The sequence below is a fragment of the Zeugodacus cucurbitae genome, chromosome 4 (assembly GCF_028554725.1).
Source record: "Zeugodacus cucurbitae isolate PBARC_wt_2022May chromosome 4, idZeuCucr1.2, whole genome shotgun sequence".
Taxonomy (NCBI): domain Eukaryota; kingdom Metazoa; phylum Arthropoda; class Insecta; order Diptera; family Tephritidae; genus Zeugodacus; species Zeugodacus cucurbitae.
In genome coordinates this window covers 61,804,582-61,827,780 of record NC_071669.1, presented here as the reverse complement: position 1 = coordinate 61,827,780, position 23,199 = coordinate 61,804,582, and the positions used below count along the sequence as shown (strand labels likewise).

The following is a 23,199-nucleotide window of genomic DNA, read 5'->3' as shown; positions in this document are numbered from 1 at the left end:
TGCGAAGCAAAAATGTATAAAAGCGACCTTCATATCGAAGTACACTATTTGTTAAAACTTTCGGCTTTACAGTTGTAATATTTTTCACCATAACAAAATTTGGAATCAGTTAATCGCAAAATAATTGCCAATATCAGATTTATTCATTAAAACTTCTAATTACAATTTGATTATGGAAATGTAATATTTAGAACACAGTATTTGTAAAATTATCTGTATTCTACTCTCATTTGAGTGCTGCGTAATTTCGGTACGAAGAAAATGAATTACTAGACCTCTATCTATTACTCTCAAAAAAGAGGAAAATATATGCACCTAGCCAAGGAAGTCGAAAAGATGGAAACTTTGCTTTTCTGTAAACACACACCAATAGGAAGAACCACCTGAAAGCAGAAAAAACAAGTAGGTATCGTTACGGTCTGCAAATATCCAGATTCGGTTAGGTGAAGTGACATGATATGATGGAAGAGTATAATAGAGCACAGGTCGTATTGCTTGACACATACTTACTCTAAACCAATCTTAGACAATTTTAGACAGAATTTTCTAAAGAATACTCTTTAGTTGCTCTTAATGCACAACTCTATATTGTAGAATAACAATATATTTATTTTTGTATAATGAAATTAAGTGAACTGCCACTTTAACGTTCTCTTTTATTGAGGCGTATTGAGAAGTAAGCCTTCACATCGGCTTTCCATTCATTATAGGCGCCCACCATTAATTTGAACATGTATTCGCCCGCTGGCACCGGTATTCGACCAAACATTTCGTCCCGCAATATCAGATTTTTCACAATTATGTCATGCTATAAGGTAAAAAATTACACATTTTGTTTCCAATAAATCCATTTAATACGTACGCTATAGGGACAGGTGTGATTAATGTTCGATTCTTTCAGAAGAATGTCAAAGAATATATTTAGAAAGGGATAACGCTTCTTGTTCGCCATAAAAGCGCAAAAATCGGCCGAAACATTATACAGAAATGAACGGTAGCCACTGGCTTTCTTGAAAAACGAGAGATTTATCTGTAAAGATAGGAGAAGAATAAGAGTGTGAAAGAATTATTAGTTGTGGAATGCTGAAATATAATAGAAGTTTCTTTTTATTGAAGCGTTGTTGGCCTTAATAGTATTTTAGGTCTGTAGTTATTTTATACAAAGGCTTCATTGTTGAATAAATAATATTTCCTGTAAAGTAAATATTTATTCGAAACAATTTCCACTATTTCTACACAAAGTTACCAATATTACCTAAAAATTTTAAATTATATAAAATTTAAACAAAAAATCACTCACACTGATATTATTCACTGGCATTTGAAAAAGTTTCACATGTACACCCATGGCGATCACGCCACGTTCCGGAACACTTAGTCGACATTTTCCAAAATCAGAAAAATTCTTGTCCAAAGAACTGCACTGAATATTGGTAATTTTTGTAAACGAATTAACTGGTCTAAGTAAAAGTACCGAATTTATTATCACGAGGCAATAAAATTGAAGAGCGACCTGCATTTCGAAGTATATATGATACATTCGTCAAATCATAAAGAATATTCAGTTTTATCACCATTTCGCCAACGCAAAACTATTCAGGTGTGACACTTTCGTAAATGATTAAAAACAAAATTGCTTTATCAGATCTATTAAATATATTGAAAAATTATATATTTTTTAAGTTCGATTAATTGTTCGGCTTTGTATAGTTTTACTAAAAAAAACAACGTCACTTCATTTCATAACACTCAAAAAAAAATTATCACTTACACTGACATTATTAACCGGTACCTGAAAGAGTCGCACATGCAAAGATAATGCGATTTCTCCACGTTTTGGCACATGCAGACGGCAACTTTTGAAATCGGCGAAAGGTTTATCGAACGCTTTGCAGTCGATATTTGTCAGTCTTGTAAATGTATCTACCAAACGGCTTGAGCACATTAGATATATTAACGCGAGTCCACAGAATTTCCAAGAGATCTCCATTTCAACAAGTTTCGATGAGAATTTTTCGCTTCTATTGAAATTCGCTTGCGTTGAACAAATCAAAAAGTGAAATTAAAAATAATTGTCTAAATTCGAACAAATGTAAAGTAAATTATAGTTGAACGAACTGTTAATGTTGTCTATTTTGAATATTTTTTAGTTTAATTATAAATCGATTTAAAAATGAGCAATTGAGTGTGTACTACTTTCGGACGGAATCGGATATTGGTTACTGTCACAATTTGTTAAATTTAAAATTTTTATAATATTTATTTAAAATTAAAGCCGGCCATTTGAACTGTCTACTATAAAGCATAATTCACAGCAAGAGTTTCAAGAGTTCTAAATTACATAGGAATACATATATCACACTCTGATCGATATATAAGGAATTATGCCAACCAGAATTATCGAGAATCACACCATTCTTATCTGTAAAATAATTGTATATCTTTCTTAAATCAATATATACTGCTTAAAGTAAGCCTGCTATCTGTTGTACGGGGGCTCAGAGTTGAAGAATTTAAGAAACAATACTTGTTTTTGGTTTTCAAAACGACATTTTTATATTAAATGTGAATTGAACTTGATATCTAATATATAAAATTCTCGTGTCACGGTGTACGTTATTGAACTCCTCTGAAACCGCTCGACCGATTTTCGTGAATCTTAGCGTGCATATCGGCTAGGGTGAAGAATCGGACAACATCTATTTTTCATCCTACTAAATGTTAAGGGTGGTCCAACCCTAAATTTTTTAACTTTCCGCGAAGAAAATTAAAAATTTTCTAAAATCGGGAAGTTATTGGATGTTGAAGTTCAAACCGATCTGGCTAATTTTAGTCTTGAAATATTCGTGGAAGGCCAGAAAAATATTAGAAAGTGAGTAAATATGGAAAAATTGCGAGGAAGATATCAATAAGAGAATTGTATTCGAGTTGACAAGAAAAATATAAAAAGAGAAAACAAAAAAATAATATTTTGAAGGTTGTCATTGTTGCTTTGTTAAAATATTTTTGTTATTGTTCAATTGTATAAGGTTGTGTCGATAGCAATTTGTAACAAATAAGGAAAGGCTAAGTTCGGGTCCAACCGAACATTTTACACTCTCGCAATTATTGATGTAATTTTATTAAGATAACACACAATATGACCTACATATATATTCGGCATAGAGTCCCATAGAAAATCATAACATATAGTATATAAGGGCTGATGTGATTCCAGAACCAATTTCACTCATTTTCACCACGAAGGTTAACGGGAATAGGGGTAACTTGGCACCTGTTAGTAGGCAAACAAACGGCACATTCGGCCTTGAAATTACTCCTAAATTGCAAATGAACGAAATACCAGTCGGCAAAATCGCCAAAAATAGCGCTATAACGAAGATTTTCTTAATATTCAAGAAGTCGCTGGAGGTACTGCACAGGACTTTAAAAGATCTTGATTGTCGATAAATGTTTTTGGTGGAGCCAGGATTCTGTTAACAGGTGATTTACGCCAGACTCTTCTAATTATTCCTGGATCAACTGTTACTGACGGGCTAATCGCATGACTAAAGTCATTTAATTTGTGGCGACACATAAAGTATCGCCAATTAACAACTAAAATATGAGTGTTTTTGCAACAATATCAAATTGCGATTGTAGATTCCAACAGATTGCTGTCACTTCATTGACTTGAAAGAGAAGTTTTCCTGACATGAAACCTCAATATGATAACCATAAATGACTGATTGAATGACCTATATTGGTGGTAAAAAAACAAAGATATCGATGATCTTAATGCGACAATTTAGAATTTCGGTCCAGGAGAGTTGACACAGCTACAAACCAGGATGACGTAGTCAATTATCCCAAACTATTTAAAATTGCCTGTACTATCTCCACTCACTTTGCAATTAAAAGTAGTGTGAGTTGTCATCATGCTGCGTAACATAAATCGACCTCGAGTAATCAATATCGTCGCCGAAGCCAAGATAGGACCAACTTAATTTAATGTATACCTTAGCCACAACAACGTGTGGCCGGGTCTGCTAGTTTTCTATAAAAATTGAAAGCCTCAAGAAACAATACCTTATCGTCTCCATGAAGAAAACAGATGACTGAAACACATCTATTAGGCTAAATTGATTTGATTTTTTTTTTTTTAAATAGTCGAATAGTTTAAGAGAACAAAAGTTAGAAGATTACTAACGCCAAAAATTTGAAATTTTAATTAAATTAATAAAGACAAAGTTATGCTATGAAATCAGAAACTGCTATAATCTTAATTGAGCCTAATTGAGAAGTAGACCTTTATATCCGCTTTCCATTCATTGTAGGCGCCCACCATTAATTTGAACATATATTCACCCGCTGGCACCGGAATTCGACCGAACATCTCGTCACGTAATACTAAATTGTTGACGATTATATCATGCTGCAAGAGAAAAAATAAATGCTGATTTCATTAAAACTGTGATCATACGTACGTTGTAGGGACAAGTGTGATTAATGTTGGAATCCTTCAGAAGAGCGTCCAAGACTATGTTTATAAAAGGAAAACGCTTTTTATTCGCCATAAAAGCACAAAAATCGGCCGAAACATTATACAAAAAAGGACGGTAACCACTAGCTTTCTTGAAAAATGAGAGATTTATCTATAAAGAGAGAAGAGAATATTATATCTTTCGATAGTTTCATTAGAAAATACAAACTCGCGAGACTTTCTTTTAAAACACTCCAAATAATATCCTGTCACTTACACTGACATTGTTAACCGGTATCTGAAATAACCGCACATGCACCGATAATGCGATCTCACCACGTTTTGGCACACGAAGACGGCAACTTTTGAAATCGGCGAATGGTTTGTCGAACGCTTTACAGTCGATATTTGTGAATTTCGTAAACGTATGTACAAAAGGACTTGAGAACATTAGATGTATTATTAACGCGAGTCCACAAAATTTCCAAGAGATACCCATTGCAACAGGTTTCGATGTACATTTTTCCATACTATTGACACTCGATTGCGTTGAACAAATCAATAATTTCAGAGAAATTAAAAATAATTGCCCACTTTAAAAGATATGAAAAGTAAATTATGGATGTAAGTGAACTGTGAAAGTGGGCTATTTTTGATATTTTTATTTTAATTGTAACGCGTTTTAAAAATAAGCAATTGAGGCAGTGTTACTTTCGAACCGAACCGGATATTCGATAAATTCACAATTTGTTAAAATTAAAGTCGACTATTTGAACTGTTGACTTTATAGTCATTCAGTTTGATTGTGCCATATACTATACACTATTAAATAAAACATTTACTAAGGATAATTTTTATTTTTCATTCTTTTATGAAGCTTTTAGAAACTAAAACCCAGAATTTTGGGCGATTCCACAATTGTGGGGTTTGTATAATCGAAATATACTTGAATTTTCATCCGGTTAAGGATTTTAAACTGGGCAGCATTTCTCAAAACTATGTGAGAAATATTTTCTACCACTACTATAACTATAGCAACAATTCATGGTTTGGGAACCGCTGCGTTATTTAATTCAGCTCATTGGATAAGCAATTTAAAATTCCGAAAGAATTGCCTATAATTAATATAATTGCGCTAATACAGATATAATATGGGTAATGATGACTGATTTATGTGGATAAATTAACATAACGCTTTTATAGACTAGAACACTCAAATCAAATTCCACTCAATTCTCAAAACGTTTCGTTTCCAAGCAATATTTTTGGTCAATGCCGATCCTCAGCTGATGGATTATATAAAATTCACATTATACTTACTTAAATAGAAAACTCTTTTTCTAATTTTTTTGAAATCTTCCATCAAATTTATTAATTCTTGTTGAATTTTGATTTACTAAATATTTTGAAATATGTTAAAACATAAACATTTATAGTATATTACAGTAGCATATACCACATAAATGCAACACTGTGTGTAGGAGGTCACTCAATTGAGCTTCACTTGGAAGAAAGTTTTGATTTCAGCACGCCAGACATTATATGCGCCTAGAACAAATCTATATACATAGTCACCAGCTGGCAAAGGAAATCTTTGGAACTGATCATCATGTAGTACAAGATTCTTCACAATGACATCATGCTAATATGAGAGACAGAGAGAGAGAGAAAAGAGAGAGAGTGAAATAGTTAGAGGAACTTAATACTTTAAGTAGATTACATACACCATAGGGACAGGTGTGATTAAGATTCGATCGAATCACAAATTGTATGAAGGCGAGCCAAAAAAATTTGCTTGTGAACCGCATTTCGTTGTACGAGACTTTGTTAAATATAATTCAAACACATTAGTGCGTACCGGAACCAGAGTCTATTGCTGCTGAACATTTCGTAATATACTAAATATGACGAAGATTGCTTAATTGTAGTGATAAGTATATTGTTTTCAAATTCGACAGTTGTTCCGCACGCAAGTCATGGCTGAGTAAAGCTGGAAAACCGGTAAGAGCTTGTTTGAAATCAGAAATTTTTGGTTAGTAATGGATTAAATTTGGTATTTCATGCCACACGATTATCTAAAGCAGCTCAATCAACAATTTTCATCAATAATCACACTCAGTCACACGTTCTTTGTACCGTAGAGATCTCAAAACGCTCAAATATCATGATTATTTGATCATGGTTAAACGGCATAAAACTTTTGTGGGTGCGGTTTTCAGAAGAATTATCAAAAAGCTTTTGGCACCGTTAATTCCCGAGTTTCCGAACTTCCGAAGGCCTAATAGGGTTTTCGGAGTAAGTACAAATTGTTGGAAAGGTTAAACTCGACTCAGAATTCACATATTTTACACAACATAATTTCCAATGGCGCCAGTATCAAAAGTAATCTCTGTTGAAGTAAGCTCGGGTTCACAACATCCCTACCGGAGCTTTTACTGTAGTACTTACATATGATTACAAAGATTACATACGCTCGCAATTTATTTATTTAAATTTATAAAGAAAACACACAATTTGACCCACAAATCGGAAGAAAAGTCCACCAGAAACCAAAAATCATTATATATAGCATATGGGGAATGTGCTAATTCCTAGACCGATTTCAACAGTTTTTGCTACTAAGCTACATTACATCCAATAATTTAAGTCCCGATAAGATATCTCACATACTAACTGATATATATGGTTTAAAATCCACCGGAAGTTTGAAAATCCGTATATGAGATACATTGGGGGCTAGAGAAAATATTGGCTTTGTCTATTTTTGGTACAGACGCACACTGGTAAAAGTCACATCTCTTTCTTAAGAATATCTTAGAGATTTACCGATATTTTCTATAAAAAATTTGCCGCAAACTTCGAGGTCCTTATACTGAATATCTGCCTTGAAAATTTATAGTCCGATTACGGTGATTTCATCAAGATATCTCAATTTTCACTCAAGTAAGATTTCAAATCTACTCTTCAGCATGATCACTATGGTATATCTAACTCTATATCTAACACCTTTAGTTTTATGTGAAAAAACTATTATACTCTCTGTACAACATGTTGCGAGAGTATAAAAGCTCATCATATATATGTAGATCGCGACAGTAGCTGCAAAAAAAAGTTCATTTGGTCCGTTCATGTGTATCAGACTCTTCCAACATCTTCTTGAAGGTGCTTCCCTCAGATAGGCCTAGATCTGTTTGATTTTGAACACTTTATCGAGAAGATTCTCTAATTTCATAAACATTTCGATAGAAAGGATATTCAAAACCTCCGATAGGTCGGTGATTTTCATATCAAGCATAGGGGCAATTATATACTATATTTGGATCAAGGTAATCTTGTGTTAGAAGAATTATTTTTATTTGGAAATTGTTCCAGTCTAATTTCATATTTATTGGATACTAGTATACATTGCTATATGAACATTATATCCTAAATCTTCATTATATTAACCAAAAAATATACGCTCACTTCGGCCTTCCATTCATTATACACCGCATATACTGCCCTAAACATATACTCTCCTCTTGGAATCGGAAATAGGGCAAACATATCGTCACGTAGCACGAGATTTTTGAATATAATGTCATGCTAAATAGAAATAAATGTATTTAGACAGTTTATTAAAGATGAATCTTCCACTCAAAATACTCACATCGTATGGACAAGTGTGGTTGAAATTCGAAAATTTCGCGAAAGCATCAAAATATATTTTCAAGAAGGGAACACGTTTTTGATTCGCCATGAAAGCACAGAAATCGACTGTGATATTACTGAGAAATGGGCGATAACCATTGACCTTTTTGAAAAAGCTCAGATTTATCTAAAGCAGAAGGTGAAATATGCAAATTAATAATAATTGCCTAAATACGCACCGTCACATTACTAATCGGTGTCTGCAACAGTTTCACATAAAGTGATAATGCAATTGTAGCCCGTTTCGGTACCGTTAGACGACAATTTTGAAAGACAGCAAAACTTTTATCGAAAGATTTGCAAACAACATTGGTGAATCTTGAAGTTGCAACGACCGTTTCACATATTACTAAGAAAGCCATTAGCTTGAAGTAACAAGCTTTACGTTTTGCCCTCATCACTGTATATATTGCTCTAAACTGTTGTAACATTTGCCACAAAACTATAACGTCAAAATATATTATTCATGCATACCAATTTATTTAATTGCGATTTTATAACAAATGAATGCAATTAGTTAGCAATTATGAATTATTAACCGTTTTGTGTTAAAAATAATTGAATCATTTAAAAACTAAATACTACCAATAATAGGTCAATTATATAGTATCTCATATTCGTAATAGTCGTTAAGGATGATTGCGAGATTCTGGTGTTAACAACGATTGGAAAGCTCCGAGTGGCGCATCGCTCCAATCAGAATCACTTACAGCAACATATGAGTACATGATTTGGTGCTAAGCGAAACAAACAGTGTCAATCTCTCTAACACGAATTTTGTTTGTGGATTATGGTGATTTGAGTTAGAGAAGTTCCACTGTATTATATACATTTTTAGCCATAGTAGTGGAGGTCGCCATATTCAGTATATGGTAATGTCTTTATTCGACCATTTTTCAAAGAATTTAGACTTTGTAGCTCAATTATATTTATGGGTCTAACCACATATTCTCTATCTCTAACTCTAACTCTAACTCTAACTCTAACTCTAACTCTAACTCTAACTCTAACTCTAACTCTAACTCTAACTCTAACTCTAACTCTATCTCTAACTCTATCTCTATCTCTATCTCTATTTTTATCTCTATCTCTATCTCTATCTCTATCTCTATCTCTATCTCTATCTCTATCTCTATCTCTATCTCTATCTCTATCTCTATCTCTACCTCTACCTCTATCTCAATCTCAATCTCTATCTCTATCTCTATCTCTATCTCTATCTCTATCTCTATCTCTATCTCTATCTCTATCTCTATCTCTATCTCTATCTCTATCTCTACCTCTACCTCTATCTCAATCTCTATCTATCACCACCTATATCTTTATCTCTATCTACAACCCTTAGGTTCCCTAAAACTTTTTATTAAAAAAGTGTATAATTTATAAAAATTATTTGTGTTCTCCCTATAACCTAGAAATTAGTCAGTATCTCGCGCAAATATTGATCCTTTAAACAACTTCTAGCAAACGAGCGCTTGTTTACACTAAAATTCTTCGATTCATACCCCAAATAAATTAGCAAATATTAATTATGAACAATATGGCTCTGGCATCGAAGTATATCAACATATACGAGTATATGATTGTCGGCATGTGCTCGAGGGTACTAGTGAGCTTTCAAACAAATCAACAATTTGTTTAAATTTCATCACTTTTCATAGACTGCGAATACGCGCCGAGCATTCATCAAGTGATTTCCGTTTTCAACGAATGATAAACAACCAGCAACAACAACAAGAAAGCCCATCAATTGGCGAAAGCTGAAGGAGGTTAGAAAAATGCTTGAATCGACAGCTTTTTTGCTGCTCAAAATTCAAAATTGAAATTGAAAAAAATAAAAAAAATAACACAAACAAATTATAAACAAACAAATGAAATTAATAATCGAAATATCCAAATAAATATTGGCAAATGCAGCAAGCGAAGGAAGGGTGTTCATAATGCCGTGAGTTGTTGTTATTGCTTGTGGGAAGGCTGGAGTATATTAAATTTCTGCGCGCAGCAGACAAGTGGCCAGCGCTGATGGGGCGCATAAGCGTCTTCAAATGATTACATATACATACATATGTCTGTGTGTGCGTGTTCATCAGCCATATTCGAATGTACTTTATTTGTTGACTTGTTGATCGCTTCAGCGCGCTGCATAGCATAACAAATAAAATGAAACATATTGCCGGGAGAGTTCATAAAATTATTGCCCTGTTGAAGTGGGTGGCGAAGAGTGTGTCCATATGTGCGCGTGGCAGCATAAATGCCGAGGAGAGGTGTCTTGCATTACTTTTAACACAATTGTATGTGTATGTGTGTGTGTGTGCTATAAAGAAATGCCTTGAGTTTTCATTTACTTCCCCAGCCACTTAGCACATTTACATACATAGATATTTATGCTACGTTACAACAACAATAGCAACAAGTACGTAGATTTACGAGCACATCAGCAAAATAACCAATAAGTCCACATACCTCATGGGAAAATGTCGATTTTGAATTGTCTAAATAGATACAGGGTGCTGCAAAAGCATGTTCTTTCAGGAAGTAAACATTTTCAAGCATTTCATACTCTCGGAAAATCCTCTTGAGATATTGGTTTCTCTCACACGATTTTCCATCAAAACTTGTTAGTTCGGCTTTTAACATAATTTCTGTTCGAGGAGTTCCTCAAAGTGTCCAAAAATACTTGTTGTTGTGTATTCTCTAACGGATATCCACTGAAAACCAAGTATTTATTAAAAAAAAAAATAAGTATAGAGGTGGACCCATATACATATTTTATCAATTTTTCATGCTGAAGGTCGTCATCCATTTATCGTGCTTAATCTTAACTTTGTTTACTTCGGTTTCGGTAATCAGAGGGTTTAAGATGAGTAGCCTTATGCATCCGAGCCTGGTTCTAGGGCTGCCGGTTTCGCCTCTGGGCGGGCAGTGGAATAGCAGTTTCCTCTTCACAGGTGCCAAGGTTATACCGCCTTTACTCGGTCGTCAGAGCCTCGTTCGTAGTGATGAGGGGGTACCGCGCGAAGATGGGGTTGACGTTTGGGGATATACTATGTTTTCGCATCACCAACCCTTTTTGCCCATTTTTGGTATTAGCTGAATGGACTTCTCCCTACATATAATATACATATCTTGCTCAGAGCTCAGAACAGATACTACAATTTGTCTTATCAATATGTATTTTTCGTAGTCCTTTATTTTCATTGCTTTTCTACGAGAAAGAGCTCCTGAGGCGCTGTCTGACTCTCTGCAAGCTTTACTACATTTAGGTCCATCGTTGTTCAGAAACGTTTCATAGGTTCTTTCAATCCGTGAATTACTCATGGTAGGTCGTGTAAAGTTGAATAGACGAATATTGATTTTGGACTCATCCATATGGAATGAGGTCCTGTCTTTACTTCCAAAGCTCCAATCGAGATAATTTTCGACTCATCTGCACGGATTGAGGACCAATCTTACCCTCTGAAAGTCTCATCCAAACCTTCTGAAAGGAAACCTCTTCTGAAGATATCTGCAAGAACTTATCCAAAATTAAGTGCTAGTTCAGGATCTCACTAGGTCCGAAGGGTCCTCCGATAGTCTAACACCATGGAGCTAAATGCAGAATCGAACCTAATTTCGGGGATGTGGATTTCAATGGAAGCTGATTTCGGGTCCTAACAACATTTTTGAAGCTCACATTCTCTAAATTTCTTTCTTCTTTAAATAATTCTATCTTTGGACCATTCTTTACTCCCAAAGCTCCGGTAAAGCCAGTGTGGAATACAAAAACATAGACTTCGCAGCCAACACACACACAGAGCAGTGAAATGGACGCACGTCAGCCAACTCACTGGCACCTTCTTTCCGGCGCTGCATTTCCTTCAACACAATTTCGCTGATTGGGCAACTCGCGATTGCTATGCAACATACACAACGCACTGGATGGTTGGAGATTGTGGGCGCATAATTTCCATAGCATCAGCAGCTGTTCACGCCGCTTTCGGCACTGACGCAATGTTAAACAAATATTTATTTACAAAAGCGCTCAAGGCGCACAGACAGCGCCAGCGATGCTCGAACGGATCCAGGCCGCATGATCTTGGTAAATATTAACTCGGCTAAAACACACTTCACTACAAGTGTACAAGTCAATGTGTATGCTGCAGCATAACGTGCAACATGACTACCGCCGCTGCCACCTCCCGCCTCCCAGCCGATGGAACGTGTTGTTGCACGCTCGTTACGCCCGGTTGCTTCAATATTTGGGCCAACATATGCGTATGCAAAACAAACAAACGTTCTGCATTGCACCGCTTCCAACCACGGGCTAAACGTGCCGTTATGCTGCAGTGCGCCCAATCAAAATCTTGCCGATCGTACGGTCCAAAAGCGTCTGTCGATCACTCGCGTGTAGTTGGCGGTTGGTATGGATAATTGATTGGTTGCAGACCACCAACATTTCGGCTCACTTACTGTGTGAGTACTGTTCTGTGCTATGTTATATGCTGTACGGTGCTGTGTCTGTTGCTGCTTCTCTCATGGCCGACACGTACGCCGGAACATGATCGCGAACACACACGCAGCTTGATTCAGTTTAGTTGTTGATTTTTTACTTTTCATTTTTTTTTTTGTTTTTGTGCTCTGCTGACACGTTTCGGCGTTTTGTTTAAAGCTTTGTTTATTTTTATGAAGTCTCAAGAAAACTTAAAATGATGATGTCCAAATTTTAGCGGAACGCCGCAGAGATGTTTCGGAGGTGCCATTGAATTTGGTGAGATGTTTTCTTCCAGTAGAATGGGGCCGGTTAGATAAGATAACATGCCATCATATAATCATATAAGATAGTATCAGCTTTTCTTAAGTTACTCCATCTTCTGGATATCAATTAGAGGAGATCTTGTGTTTTGTTTGGGAGCTATAACGATATCCGTCAAGTTTGTAAGTCTACCAGAACCGTTAAACCTATCTAGGTTCACCACATTCACCTCTATTCTAAATGCCACAAGACCCGAAGTCTTTCTAAATCTTACGAGAGACACGACCGCCATTTCGTACATCCAATGCTTTCAGAGCTAATAAATTATCTTCTCAGAGATGGCGAAACTGTTCACAAAATCTTTGACAAGATCCTTCGCTCGATGACTCTACACAGTTCGGACAAATTGACCTAAGAAACTTTCCTTCGACTCAATTCGACGAGATTTAGTTAAAGAGTTTATACCCCACTAGGTCTTCGAATGTAAACGACCTTAGCAACACTCGCTTAGTATAGATCAGCCCAAGCCCTATTTGTCTCATGAACTTTCGTCCTTCGAAATCGATGACCATTCAATACGCTGGGGACCGCTTCTGGTTAACATGAACTTAGAGTTATACGTGAGGTCCACAAACCACAGTTTTGCATTATAATCTGATTTAAAGAGCAACTCTCGTATCGCCGCCATACAATTAGTGCTAAATGCTCGCGAACAATCATCTATTGACATTTGAAGTCCGAAAAACACATTGAAGACCAACAACACAGCTACGGACCACCAGCATTGCCTGCCATTGAGTAAATAATTGCTGGGATCTCTTGTGGGCTCCAAAATTTACACACAAATAGTATGTCATTAAATTTGTTTGCCTTCCTTCTCTCTGTGGTGCACTTTGGCTCAGTTTTTGATGGTGTTGATGTTGCTCAAAAAGTTCGCGGTTTCTTGACGCTTGCCACACAAGTTGCGATTTTTGGCATTTTGCACGCTTTGGCGCCATGATACACACACAAACACATAGCGTGAAGAAACAAAGCTCGATGTCCCGAAGACATTGAGCCATCATATATTGTTAGCTTTTTACATACAAGCCAGAACAAATTAGCAGGTACTGTCGGCAGCTGCACTGAGTGCTGTATTTAACGCGAAGCCACACACAGTTCTATGCCGCAGGCGTTTGCCACAATTTTATTTATTTATTATTATTATAAATTCATTGGGGAAACATTTTAATTTTCTACCGATTTTTTTTTTGTTTTCGGGTTAATGTGAAAATTAGGCCAATTATCTGGATATAGACATGCACACATACAGAGCGGCATAAGAACTTCCTCTCTTCGTGCTTTTCTTGCAGCTGGTCTGCACAACATCACTGGTTGTTTGCTTTGGCTGCTGCGCCACCGATGAGTTGATATACACTTGCGGTTAGATTTCATATATGAGTATGTGTGTCCATCCGTTTTCTTCAGCAGCATGTCTTTTAACGCCAATTGTTGGCTGCCACTTTGTAGAACTTCCATCTTTCGCTTCCAGTTTGCCGCAGCGTCTAAGTTCAAGTGGTTGTGCTGGTGGCCTATGTTTTGTCTTATTGTTGTTGCACAACAACAGCTGTCCATTTACTCACACATTTATATGTATTGTATTTATTTTTATTTGTATGGGTCATGTGGACAGGATCAAAAATCATTTCATGAGTGCAGCAACAACAACAGCAAGTATAACAACAATAAATGCTTTGTGCGAATGATATGATTTTCGTTTGATCTGCAAATGAATAAGAAACAGAAGTCCAGTGTCTTTTTTCGTTGCAACATTTATGTATATTTTTGTAAAAGATTGCGGAGATTCGTTTGTTTTTATTAGATCGTTAGAGAAATTATTAGATTTGACTATGAGAAATACTGATGGAGAGATATTTTTTCGCTAATTCCTCACTAAGCACACTATCTTAGACGCAGCTGAGAATTACCCACGAATTGAAATTTTCGCGCCTTCAAACAATCCTGCGCCAAATAACTTGAGATCATCGGAACAGGCCATGGGGATATGGGTGACTAGTAGCACACTTTACTTCAATTTTTCTATATTCTTATTTTAATTTTTGTTGTTTTTGTTTTGAATTTTAGCGGGGTTTACAATTTAAGGGGGTATTCTGGTCTAGACGCATGAATTTTTTGCATTTTTTAAACTAAGATAAAAAAAACGGAATACATTTTTACTATCCATTTTTTTTAATGTTTTGTATTGACATTTAATAATATAAAAAAATTGCAAGAAATAAACCAAAATTCGTCGAGATATGGGCCGGTGGAGTGGGGGCTTCAAAAAAACGGTGCGTCCTGGTTGACGTGATTTCAACCCATTGTAGAGATCTAAAACACTAAAAACAAGAAGATTCTTCATTAGTAAGGATGTCGTTATCGGGTTGATCATTTTCAAACAAAAAAAAATAACAAAATGGCGTCGACTTAAAAAAAACTTTTCGACTTTTTCGAATTTTTTAAAAATACTTAAAATCAAAATTTTTGGAAATCTAAGGCAGTCATGATAGAGCATTGTATAAAGAAGATATATACCAAATTTCAAGGGAATCGGTTCAGTAGAACTTGAGATATCAACCACCTCAAAAAAAGTAGTTTTGAGAAAAACGCGTTTAAAGTTTAGGGGACCGATCGGTCGGCTCGGACGCCACGTCACAAAATCGGATGTATCTCCGAAAATAATTCGAATTTTGAAAAATCCTTCCAAGGTCATATTTTTGAAAGTCTAAACTTTCAAAATATGCAAAAAAACGACTTTTTCAAAATCCTAGACCAGAATACCCACTTAAAGTCCTCGAATTTAATGACTGTTGTTCATAAGAAGTTTATCAGTTGAGATGCCTGCCGAGAACCGACTATAATTTCAAGAAGACTTATTTGATATTATTCTCGAACAGGCATCTATCGAAGGTACTACAGATATTTTATCAGGGAACCACGATACATCCTACGACTATTATGAATTAAACTATCATGTGATAAAACCGATCGATTTCCGGGACATTATGCAACAAACTTATAATTGAAGTGAATCGATTTCCAAAAGATTTGGTTTCCTAACAAAAAAATTTGGAACGTTGCCACCTGTTTCGAATTATAAAATTATAGTGTAAGGAAAAACTTGCATAAGAATGTTATACTGAAAAGATTTATTAAATATTTTAGTTGGATGCATTTTGAGTAGGGTTGCCACCTGTTTTGATTTTTTTGTCAACAAAAAAATAAAAGCGCAGAAAACATGATAAAATGCATATTAACTTGAAAAGTTATTAGTAATATTTAAATTCGAAATATTTTTGAGTGGGGTTGCCAACTGTTGAAAATTTTCAGATGATTAAAATTGGCAATATAAATGATTTATTACAAATTGGGTGACAAACTAAGGCGATTTATGAAATATTTTGATGGTAGCTATTTTTAGAAGCGTTGCCACATGTTTAAAAATATTTTATAGTAATAAATTAATCATAAGCCAATCGATATAATTATAATTGTTTAATTTCATTTTCTAACTACATACATATATGCTTACAAAATTGCAACCTATTAACCTATTGAATATACAATAGAAAAATAAAAATTGCGCCGTAATTCGACAGGCCCATAAAAGAGCGGAAAAAAAGTAATTAAAAGCATAATCCAGTCGCGCCAATAGCGTCACAGCCAATAATGACTTACAGCCCCAATTTAACGCATATGAATGGATCAAAGGCGAAAAATTGTGCTTTTTGTAACATAAACATACAGACACAAGCATATACATATGTGTATTTGCATGTGTATATGTAATATGCGGTGACCACCAGCTGCAACCGGCGAGCAATAAAATTAAAGCAAATATTCTTAAAATAATAAACAAATCGCTGCCATCAAACGACAAACGGCGAGGCGAGCGAGACCTCCAAAATTGCATTCCGATGCAGTGTGGCAAATATACAGAGAAATAAATATATACATATTTAGAGGCATGACTTTGTAGGTTCGTGTATGTGAGTATACGAATGAGTAAGCGTGGACTTTCAGCAAAATGCCAAAATGCCTTTGTGGTGCGATGAACATTTGTCTGAATGAATGCAGATCACCACGCTGCTCTGATATAAATGAAAAAAATGTCTAAAAATAAAATAAAAATTCAAAATCAGCAAACATAAACGGCCACCTGGCGAAACCTTGGTCCGTCTTCGGCAGTAGCTAAAGCTATTCCGCCGCGCCACATACCTCTTACAAGCACCGAAAGGTTATAGCTTCGGCTTAAACCCGCCTACCTGCAACCTTTGCAGCTTTTACTGATCTAGAACTGCCATCGCTTAGCTTAATTAGCCGCACTTAAGTGCACACAGCTGTGTGTCGCTCAGGTAATGCCGCCAAACGCCAGCAGCGACCGCAATCACATTCTCTTTGCATTATTTTTCTTGTTGTTGTTATTTTTATTATTATTAATGAACTGTGCCATAGCGACGACTCATCATTTGTTACCCATTAAATGGCTAAATGTAGAAGAACGCCCGTCATCGGACTCAGCTAGTAGCTGTGTCGCTGATCGTAGATTCTCAAATGGGTAACATCTGTGAAAACATTGCGCCAAAAATTGTAAAAATAACCAAGTAGCCGTTAATTCAACGAAAATCTCGCCCCTAGTCGGTGCTTTTTTTTTAATTTTGAGGTATTAGGGTGGTACTGAAAAGCTCAAATTTACCTGCAGTGGTCTTCACTTTGTAGAAATATTAAGTAAAATATTTTATATTTGATTGTTAGTTCCGGACTTGAAAAATATTTTTCGGGGTCTTAGAAGATAAATTCTCGAGATCTGTCTTCTAAACTATGATTCTAATTAAGTTCCTGAACCACCCTTGCAAATATAATCGAACCATTTTATTTGTTGAATCATTATTTATTAGTTCCGAACATCGGAAGGCTCTTTTAAGGTCTCAAAAGAAAAGCTTTTGATACAAGTATTCTAAGTCTTCTAATCTTCAGCTTTCACTCATCGATTCTAGTAATCACAATCGATCCATATTATTTATTAGTTCTCGACCTCAAAACGGCTTTTTATGTTTTCATTAACATTTTGAACCACCCTCTTAACCACTATCGATCCATATTTTTGTGTAATTTATTTGCGCTTTTCGCCGCATTGACTATTTCATCTTCTTGTCATCTTTTCTCACGTTTTTCGGCTGCTTTTATTTGACTTTCTCATTTCGTGAAATATTTTTGGTATATTTGCATTGAATGTTATGAGCGCCAACATATGGATGTGTGTAGAATGAGCAATGTGTGTCTGTTTATTTTTTTAATAACCGATCTTTCATTGGAAATGATTTATTAACAAAGATCTCTTAGTAATCGCTTGCTCAAAAATTTAGCTTAACTCAACAAAAGTAAAGCAAATAAGCTGGAGAGTTTTGCATAGGCTAAGTGCATAGTGGAGCGGAGAGTAATACATTTTTGTCGTCTGATTTACTAATGAAAGTTAGCCGGGAAAAAACACCAGCGATCTCTCAGACATTACATTAAAACTCTTCATGGTACCATAGATTTGAGGGGAGGAATACTTAAAGCAAGAAAATGGAGTAGAACGCTTGGAAGCAGATCGTTCAGACCAAAAATTGATGGACCTGCAATATTCGGAATTCCAACTGAGATGATAAACCCAATAAGTTCCCTTAATTTACTTAGAACCTGCAATACTAGAAGTTAGACTTTGATTTCATCGAAATGGAAAATCCGCCGATCTTACAAGCTCGTCAATTTAATCTTGAGGGACAGTTCAACTTTGGCTGGAACTACATTCGAATTTTAGAAACCGTACTCATCACTTAATATTTAAAAATACTTGGATTGTTATCACAGACCTTGGTAGTGTATCCTAACTTTCTTTATCGACGAATTCAGCCCACAACTTTGAAATCGCTCAAATATATGTATTTTTGTGGTCCAATATTCAATCGTTGTACCACTAATCAGACCAGTGAAGCCGACATCTTGTCTCTGACGTTTCTTCTGAGCCATGATAGCCTGCTTTCAATGGACTGACCTTATATGACGTTCCAGAAGTTCAAAACAGTTTTCAAATATAGTTTCAAAAATAAAATCTGTGATCAAGACTGGGAATATGAAAAAGAAGATTACAATGAAATAAGTGACTTACTAAGGTCACATATAGTATATGCCTTAATCCCAATTTCCTTAAAAATAGATTAACCTCAAATCTCTTAAATATTTATTAAAAGCTCTCACTCACACTCTCGGCCTAATTTACCAGCTCAATCATAACATGTGCCAAAACCATTAGCTACATTTAAACCACCACCAACACACCAAAAAACGGTTAGTTACATGCCACAAGCACTTAGCCGTATACATTATTCACAATTTTTGCTGGAAGAATATTGCCTTTTATAACGCGTATGTGGCAGCAGACATAATCCAATTGACCTTTCTTAAACATCTGTCATAATCGATATGAAACTGAGGGCCGATGAGTGCTTGGAGAAATAAAATTGCAAGGTGAAAAGGGATGGCCGCCACAGCACTGACTTAAGCAGAATTCCCCGAAGTCTAAGTAACTACTTGAGCTGCACTTACAGCCAACTTCCATACACATCCATATGTGCTTTACAAGCAATAAGAGCTCACAGCTAACGTCTAACCGGGGCGACGCTGGTGGCTCGTGTAATAAATATGGCATGAGAAAAAAAAAACGATTTCAGGCCAGAAAATTGCCAACTCAATTAGTGCACGTCTCAGCCACTGAAGACATCATCGCCTTCAACGCCGTCGCCATCATCGTCAGCAGCATCGTGTTGCCGCACTGACAGCTTGCCGCTACGCTCGTTCATTCGCCATATGCGGTGACTAGAATTACAAGTGACTGCTACTGGCGCTCGCGTTGGTCGTGCAACTGACCGTATGCTATGCACTGGCGAGCTATTGCCACATGCCACACACCACCACAATTGCCGGCCGGCTACGTGAGTTCGTGTCATATGTGCAATTCGAGAGTTTTTCTTATTATTTATTTCAGACTTTTTTCCTTTTTTTCCGATTTCATATCAAAAAGTTATGAATAAAATATGACACCTACAGCGGTGTGAGTGATTCCATTACTACGCCACTCATTCGTATTTGTAACAGTAATTTTGCACTCCACAGTGGCCCTTTCATGAAAAGTCACCCCTAATGTTTAGGAAAGTATTTGATTTCCCCACGGAGTCACTTTGTGAGGGGGAGGAAAAGCCAAATCGTGTCGTAATCAAATTTTCTTGTGAATGAAATTTAAAAAGGAATACTTTAGGGAGGGCGTTTACATGCTGATATTTTAAAAATTAAACAAATAAAATACATTTAAAGTTCGAAATGTTGACATTCACTGTCACAACCAACTTGAAGCCGTTAATAAAGTCATCAATACAGAAGAGAGTGACAGAAGTCAAGTGGCTTTTACCAGAAGTCAGTAAATGTTTTTGTGAAGAGATAGTCTTTACTAATAATCTTACAACCCTTTTTAACAAAGTACCATCCTTGAGTTGAAAAGTTCTCCACAAAAAATAGATAGCTATATACCAGCTCTCCTCATATATATCTTAAGATAAGAATAAGAAGAAGTTACTACAACCAATTCGAAGCGACCAACCCATATGCGGAGACCTCGTTTATTTATTACCTTTATAGTTAAAGAGCTCAATACAATAGTACGAAGTTAACCTTTGTGAGCCCTGGTTATATGATCGAAATCGTTGCGAAAGCATTGGTTCAGAGGTATCTAACAGACAATTCGCCGATGTGTGTAGAAAGATGGGTGCAGATGCTTGTACGATGTCAACATCAGATGAGACGACACTAGGAGTTTTCGAGAGGAAAATTTTGCGCAAGATTTATGGTCCTCAGAACATTGGCAACGGCGAATACCGCAGACGATGGAACGAAGAGCTGTACGAGTTATACGACGACATTGACATAGTTCAGCGAATAAAAAGACAGCGGCTACGCTGGCTAGGTCATGGTGTTCGAATGGACGAAAACACTCCAGCTCTGAAAGTGTTCGATGCAGTACCCGCCGAAGGAAGCCGAGGAAGGGGAAAGCCTCCACTCCGTTGAAGGGACCAGGTGGAGAGCGACCTGGTTACACTTGGAATCTCCAACTGGCGCCGAACAGCAGGAGTGGCGCGCTCTCATCGATTCGGCTATAACCGGCAAAACGGTTCAACGCCAATTACATACATACATACATGTAGAAAACTTTCGATACTTTTGAAGACTGCGGCAGATGCGACGCCACTTGGTCGGATCTAATAACGGATCCTTTAAAATTAGAAAGACCGGACACGATAAGATTTCACTGTTTCATCAAAATGTTCAAAAATCAACACTGCCGACGTCGGTATCCTCAGAGCCCAAAGTAGATCGCTCTTAAGCTGGATGTCAATACCTGGTTCATAATGAAAATGAGCTGTCTTCGGATATGTATATTTAAATTCGTGCGTGCCCCATAATACACTGTAAGTCATGGAAAACAAAAAAAATATTTCCGTGCCACCTTGCAACATGAGTTCGTCAGCGGTATGTTGCGATCAAAAGCTGTTCTGGCGCTGACAGCCATTAGTAATAATGGCTCTATGAATATCTAAGCTGCAACAGCTGCTAGCCACAGCCACAGGATAGCAATGCCACAAATTGCAATAAGAGTAACAAGATGGCAAGCAGTGTTGCATTTGAACAACAACAAACACACATTCCTATATACAATTGCAGGCAACAACAATCAACATTTTCCGCATAAGAATTAATTAAACAAAATTATAGTGTTTAGCTGCTGCTGCTGCTGTTGTTTATTGTTGGCTGGCATTTGTGAATGAGTTGTTGCATGCAACGTGGCTTGCGTGCAACAAGTGAGTGAGTGCACGGCCCATTTGATGGGCTGACAGCTAGTTAGAAGAAGAAGATGATGTTGTTGTTAAACTGGGTGTTGTTGTTGTTGTCATTACCATTGCTGTTGCAACCATTGCAGTCTTTCGCTTTGTTAGAGCAACTCAACTCTGATGTTATTCTCGTTGTTGTTGTTGTAGCAGTTGTACTGCCAACCTCATGCCGTTGTCGACCATCTGTTTAAATACGCGCGATAAAAATCTAAATTAGACGCTAATTTTTAATAACAACACTATGTAAAGCGTTGCACGATCCAGCAGCCGAGTGCAGCTTTATGAGTAAATATGGAAAAAGGAAGTTGCACATACCCACCATGCCAGTTTGTGGAATTAGTAGCAGCAAAAACAGCAAGCAACAACAACAATATGACTTTGCCACACTTGACTTGAAGTGTGAGTGCTTGTGGCAGGCGGGTCGTTGCAAGCAGATGGCTGCGATTAGGCGACGCATTAAACACGTTTTCTTGATTAATTATGCAGCAAGCGTGTTTCGAAAGCGTACGTACATACACCTAACAACAATCACTGCATGCGGCTGTGGCAGCATTAAGTAGCGCGCTTTTTTTTTGTTGCCAACTGCCACGGACACAAGCGCGAACACATTAGCCTGGTATGCCGGCGAAGACCGACCACCGCGAAAGAGGTTAATGCCGATCGACAGGTGTGGACCAAGCGATCATAGGTGTGCTGCCCACGTCATGACGGCGCGGTGGCAATTTCAAGCTCTAACTTGCGGCTTTTAATTGCCACGCCGCACAAATTACGCACACACACACACACACACACACGCAGGCGCTTGTGCATATGTATGCGTGTTCTTAGTAAAAGCTGTTATATTTATTTTATAAGATTTAGTGCCAACGACAGTCGTTGGTACCTCCACACCCCGTTGGGCGGCATCCGCTGTGGCAATGTGCATGTGTGGTTAATTTTGATTGCCGTGGCATACACCACGACAGACGCTGTAGATAGTCAATGAAGCTGATATCTGAGACACGTATATATCTCAAATTACTCACGTGTGCCTTATTGAGGGGACCAACAAATATTTTCAGTAAACTCTAGTAGAAGAGTTATTGGCAAGTCACCTTAAAATTTTCTCAAGACATGCTATAATAGAGTTGACCTCGAATACTCCGAAAAAATTACTAAGCGCTCGATAAAATTCTCAGTTGAAACTCTCATCTACATACAAATAATAGTAATACTATTCGAGTCTCATCCGCCTGTTGTTGAAACTTCCAGGAAGGGTTTTCTGTATGTTTGGTGGGAGTGGAAGGGAATCATCCACTATGAGCTGCTCCCATATGGCCAGACGCTTAATTCTACCATCTACTGCGAACAACTGG

At 36.7% G+C, this 23,199-nt stretch overlaps 2 protein-coding genes across 3 annotated transcripts; both read right to left on the bottom strand.

The window, feature by feature from the left end:
* Nucleotides 1–242: 242 nt before the first annotated feature.
* Nucleotides 243–2,442, bottom strand: LOC105212525 (uncharacterized). 2 transcript variants are annotated; one of them, XM_011184535.3, is made up of 3 exons: nt 1,772–2,442; nt 863–1,030; nt 243–808 (listed from the first exon to the last, which is right to left on the bottom strand). In XM_011184535.3, the coding sequence occupies exons 1-3, from the start codon at nt 1,988–1,990 to the stop codon at nt 644–646; spliced, it is 552 nt and encodes a 183-aa protein (XP_011182837.2). In that variant the 5' UTR covers nt 1,991–2,442; the 3' UTR covers nt 243–643. The 2 variants fall into 2 exon arrangements, with proteins under 2 accessions (XP_011182837.2, XP_054085370.1); XM_054229395.1 differs by lacking the exon at nt 1,772–2,442 and adding an exon at nt 1,301–1,731.
* A 1,819-nt stretch (nt 2,443–4,261) lies between these two features.
* Nucleotides 4,262–4,913, bottom strand: LOC114804022 (uncharacterized). Its single transcript, XM_029040312.2, has 3 exons — nt 4,740–4,913; nt 4,467–4,634; nt 4,262–4,414 (listed from the first exon to the last, which is right to left on the bottom strand). The coding sequence occupies exons 1-3, from the start codon at nt 4,911–4,913 to the stop codon at nt 4,262–4,264; spliced, it is 495 nt and encodes a 164-aa protein (XP_028896145.2).
* Between the last annotated feature and the right edge of the window lie 18,286 nt (nt 4,914–23,199).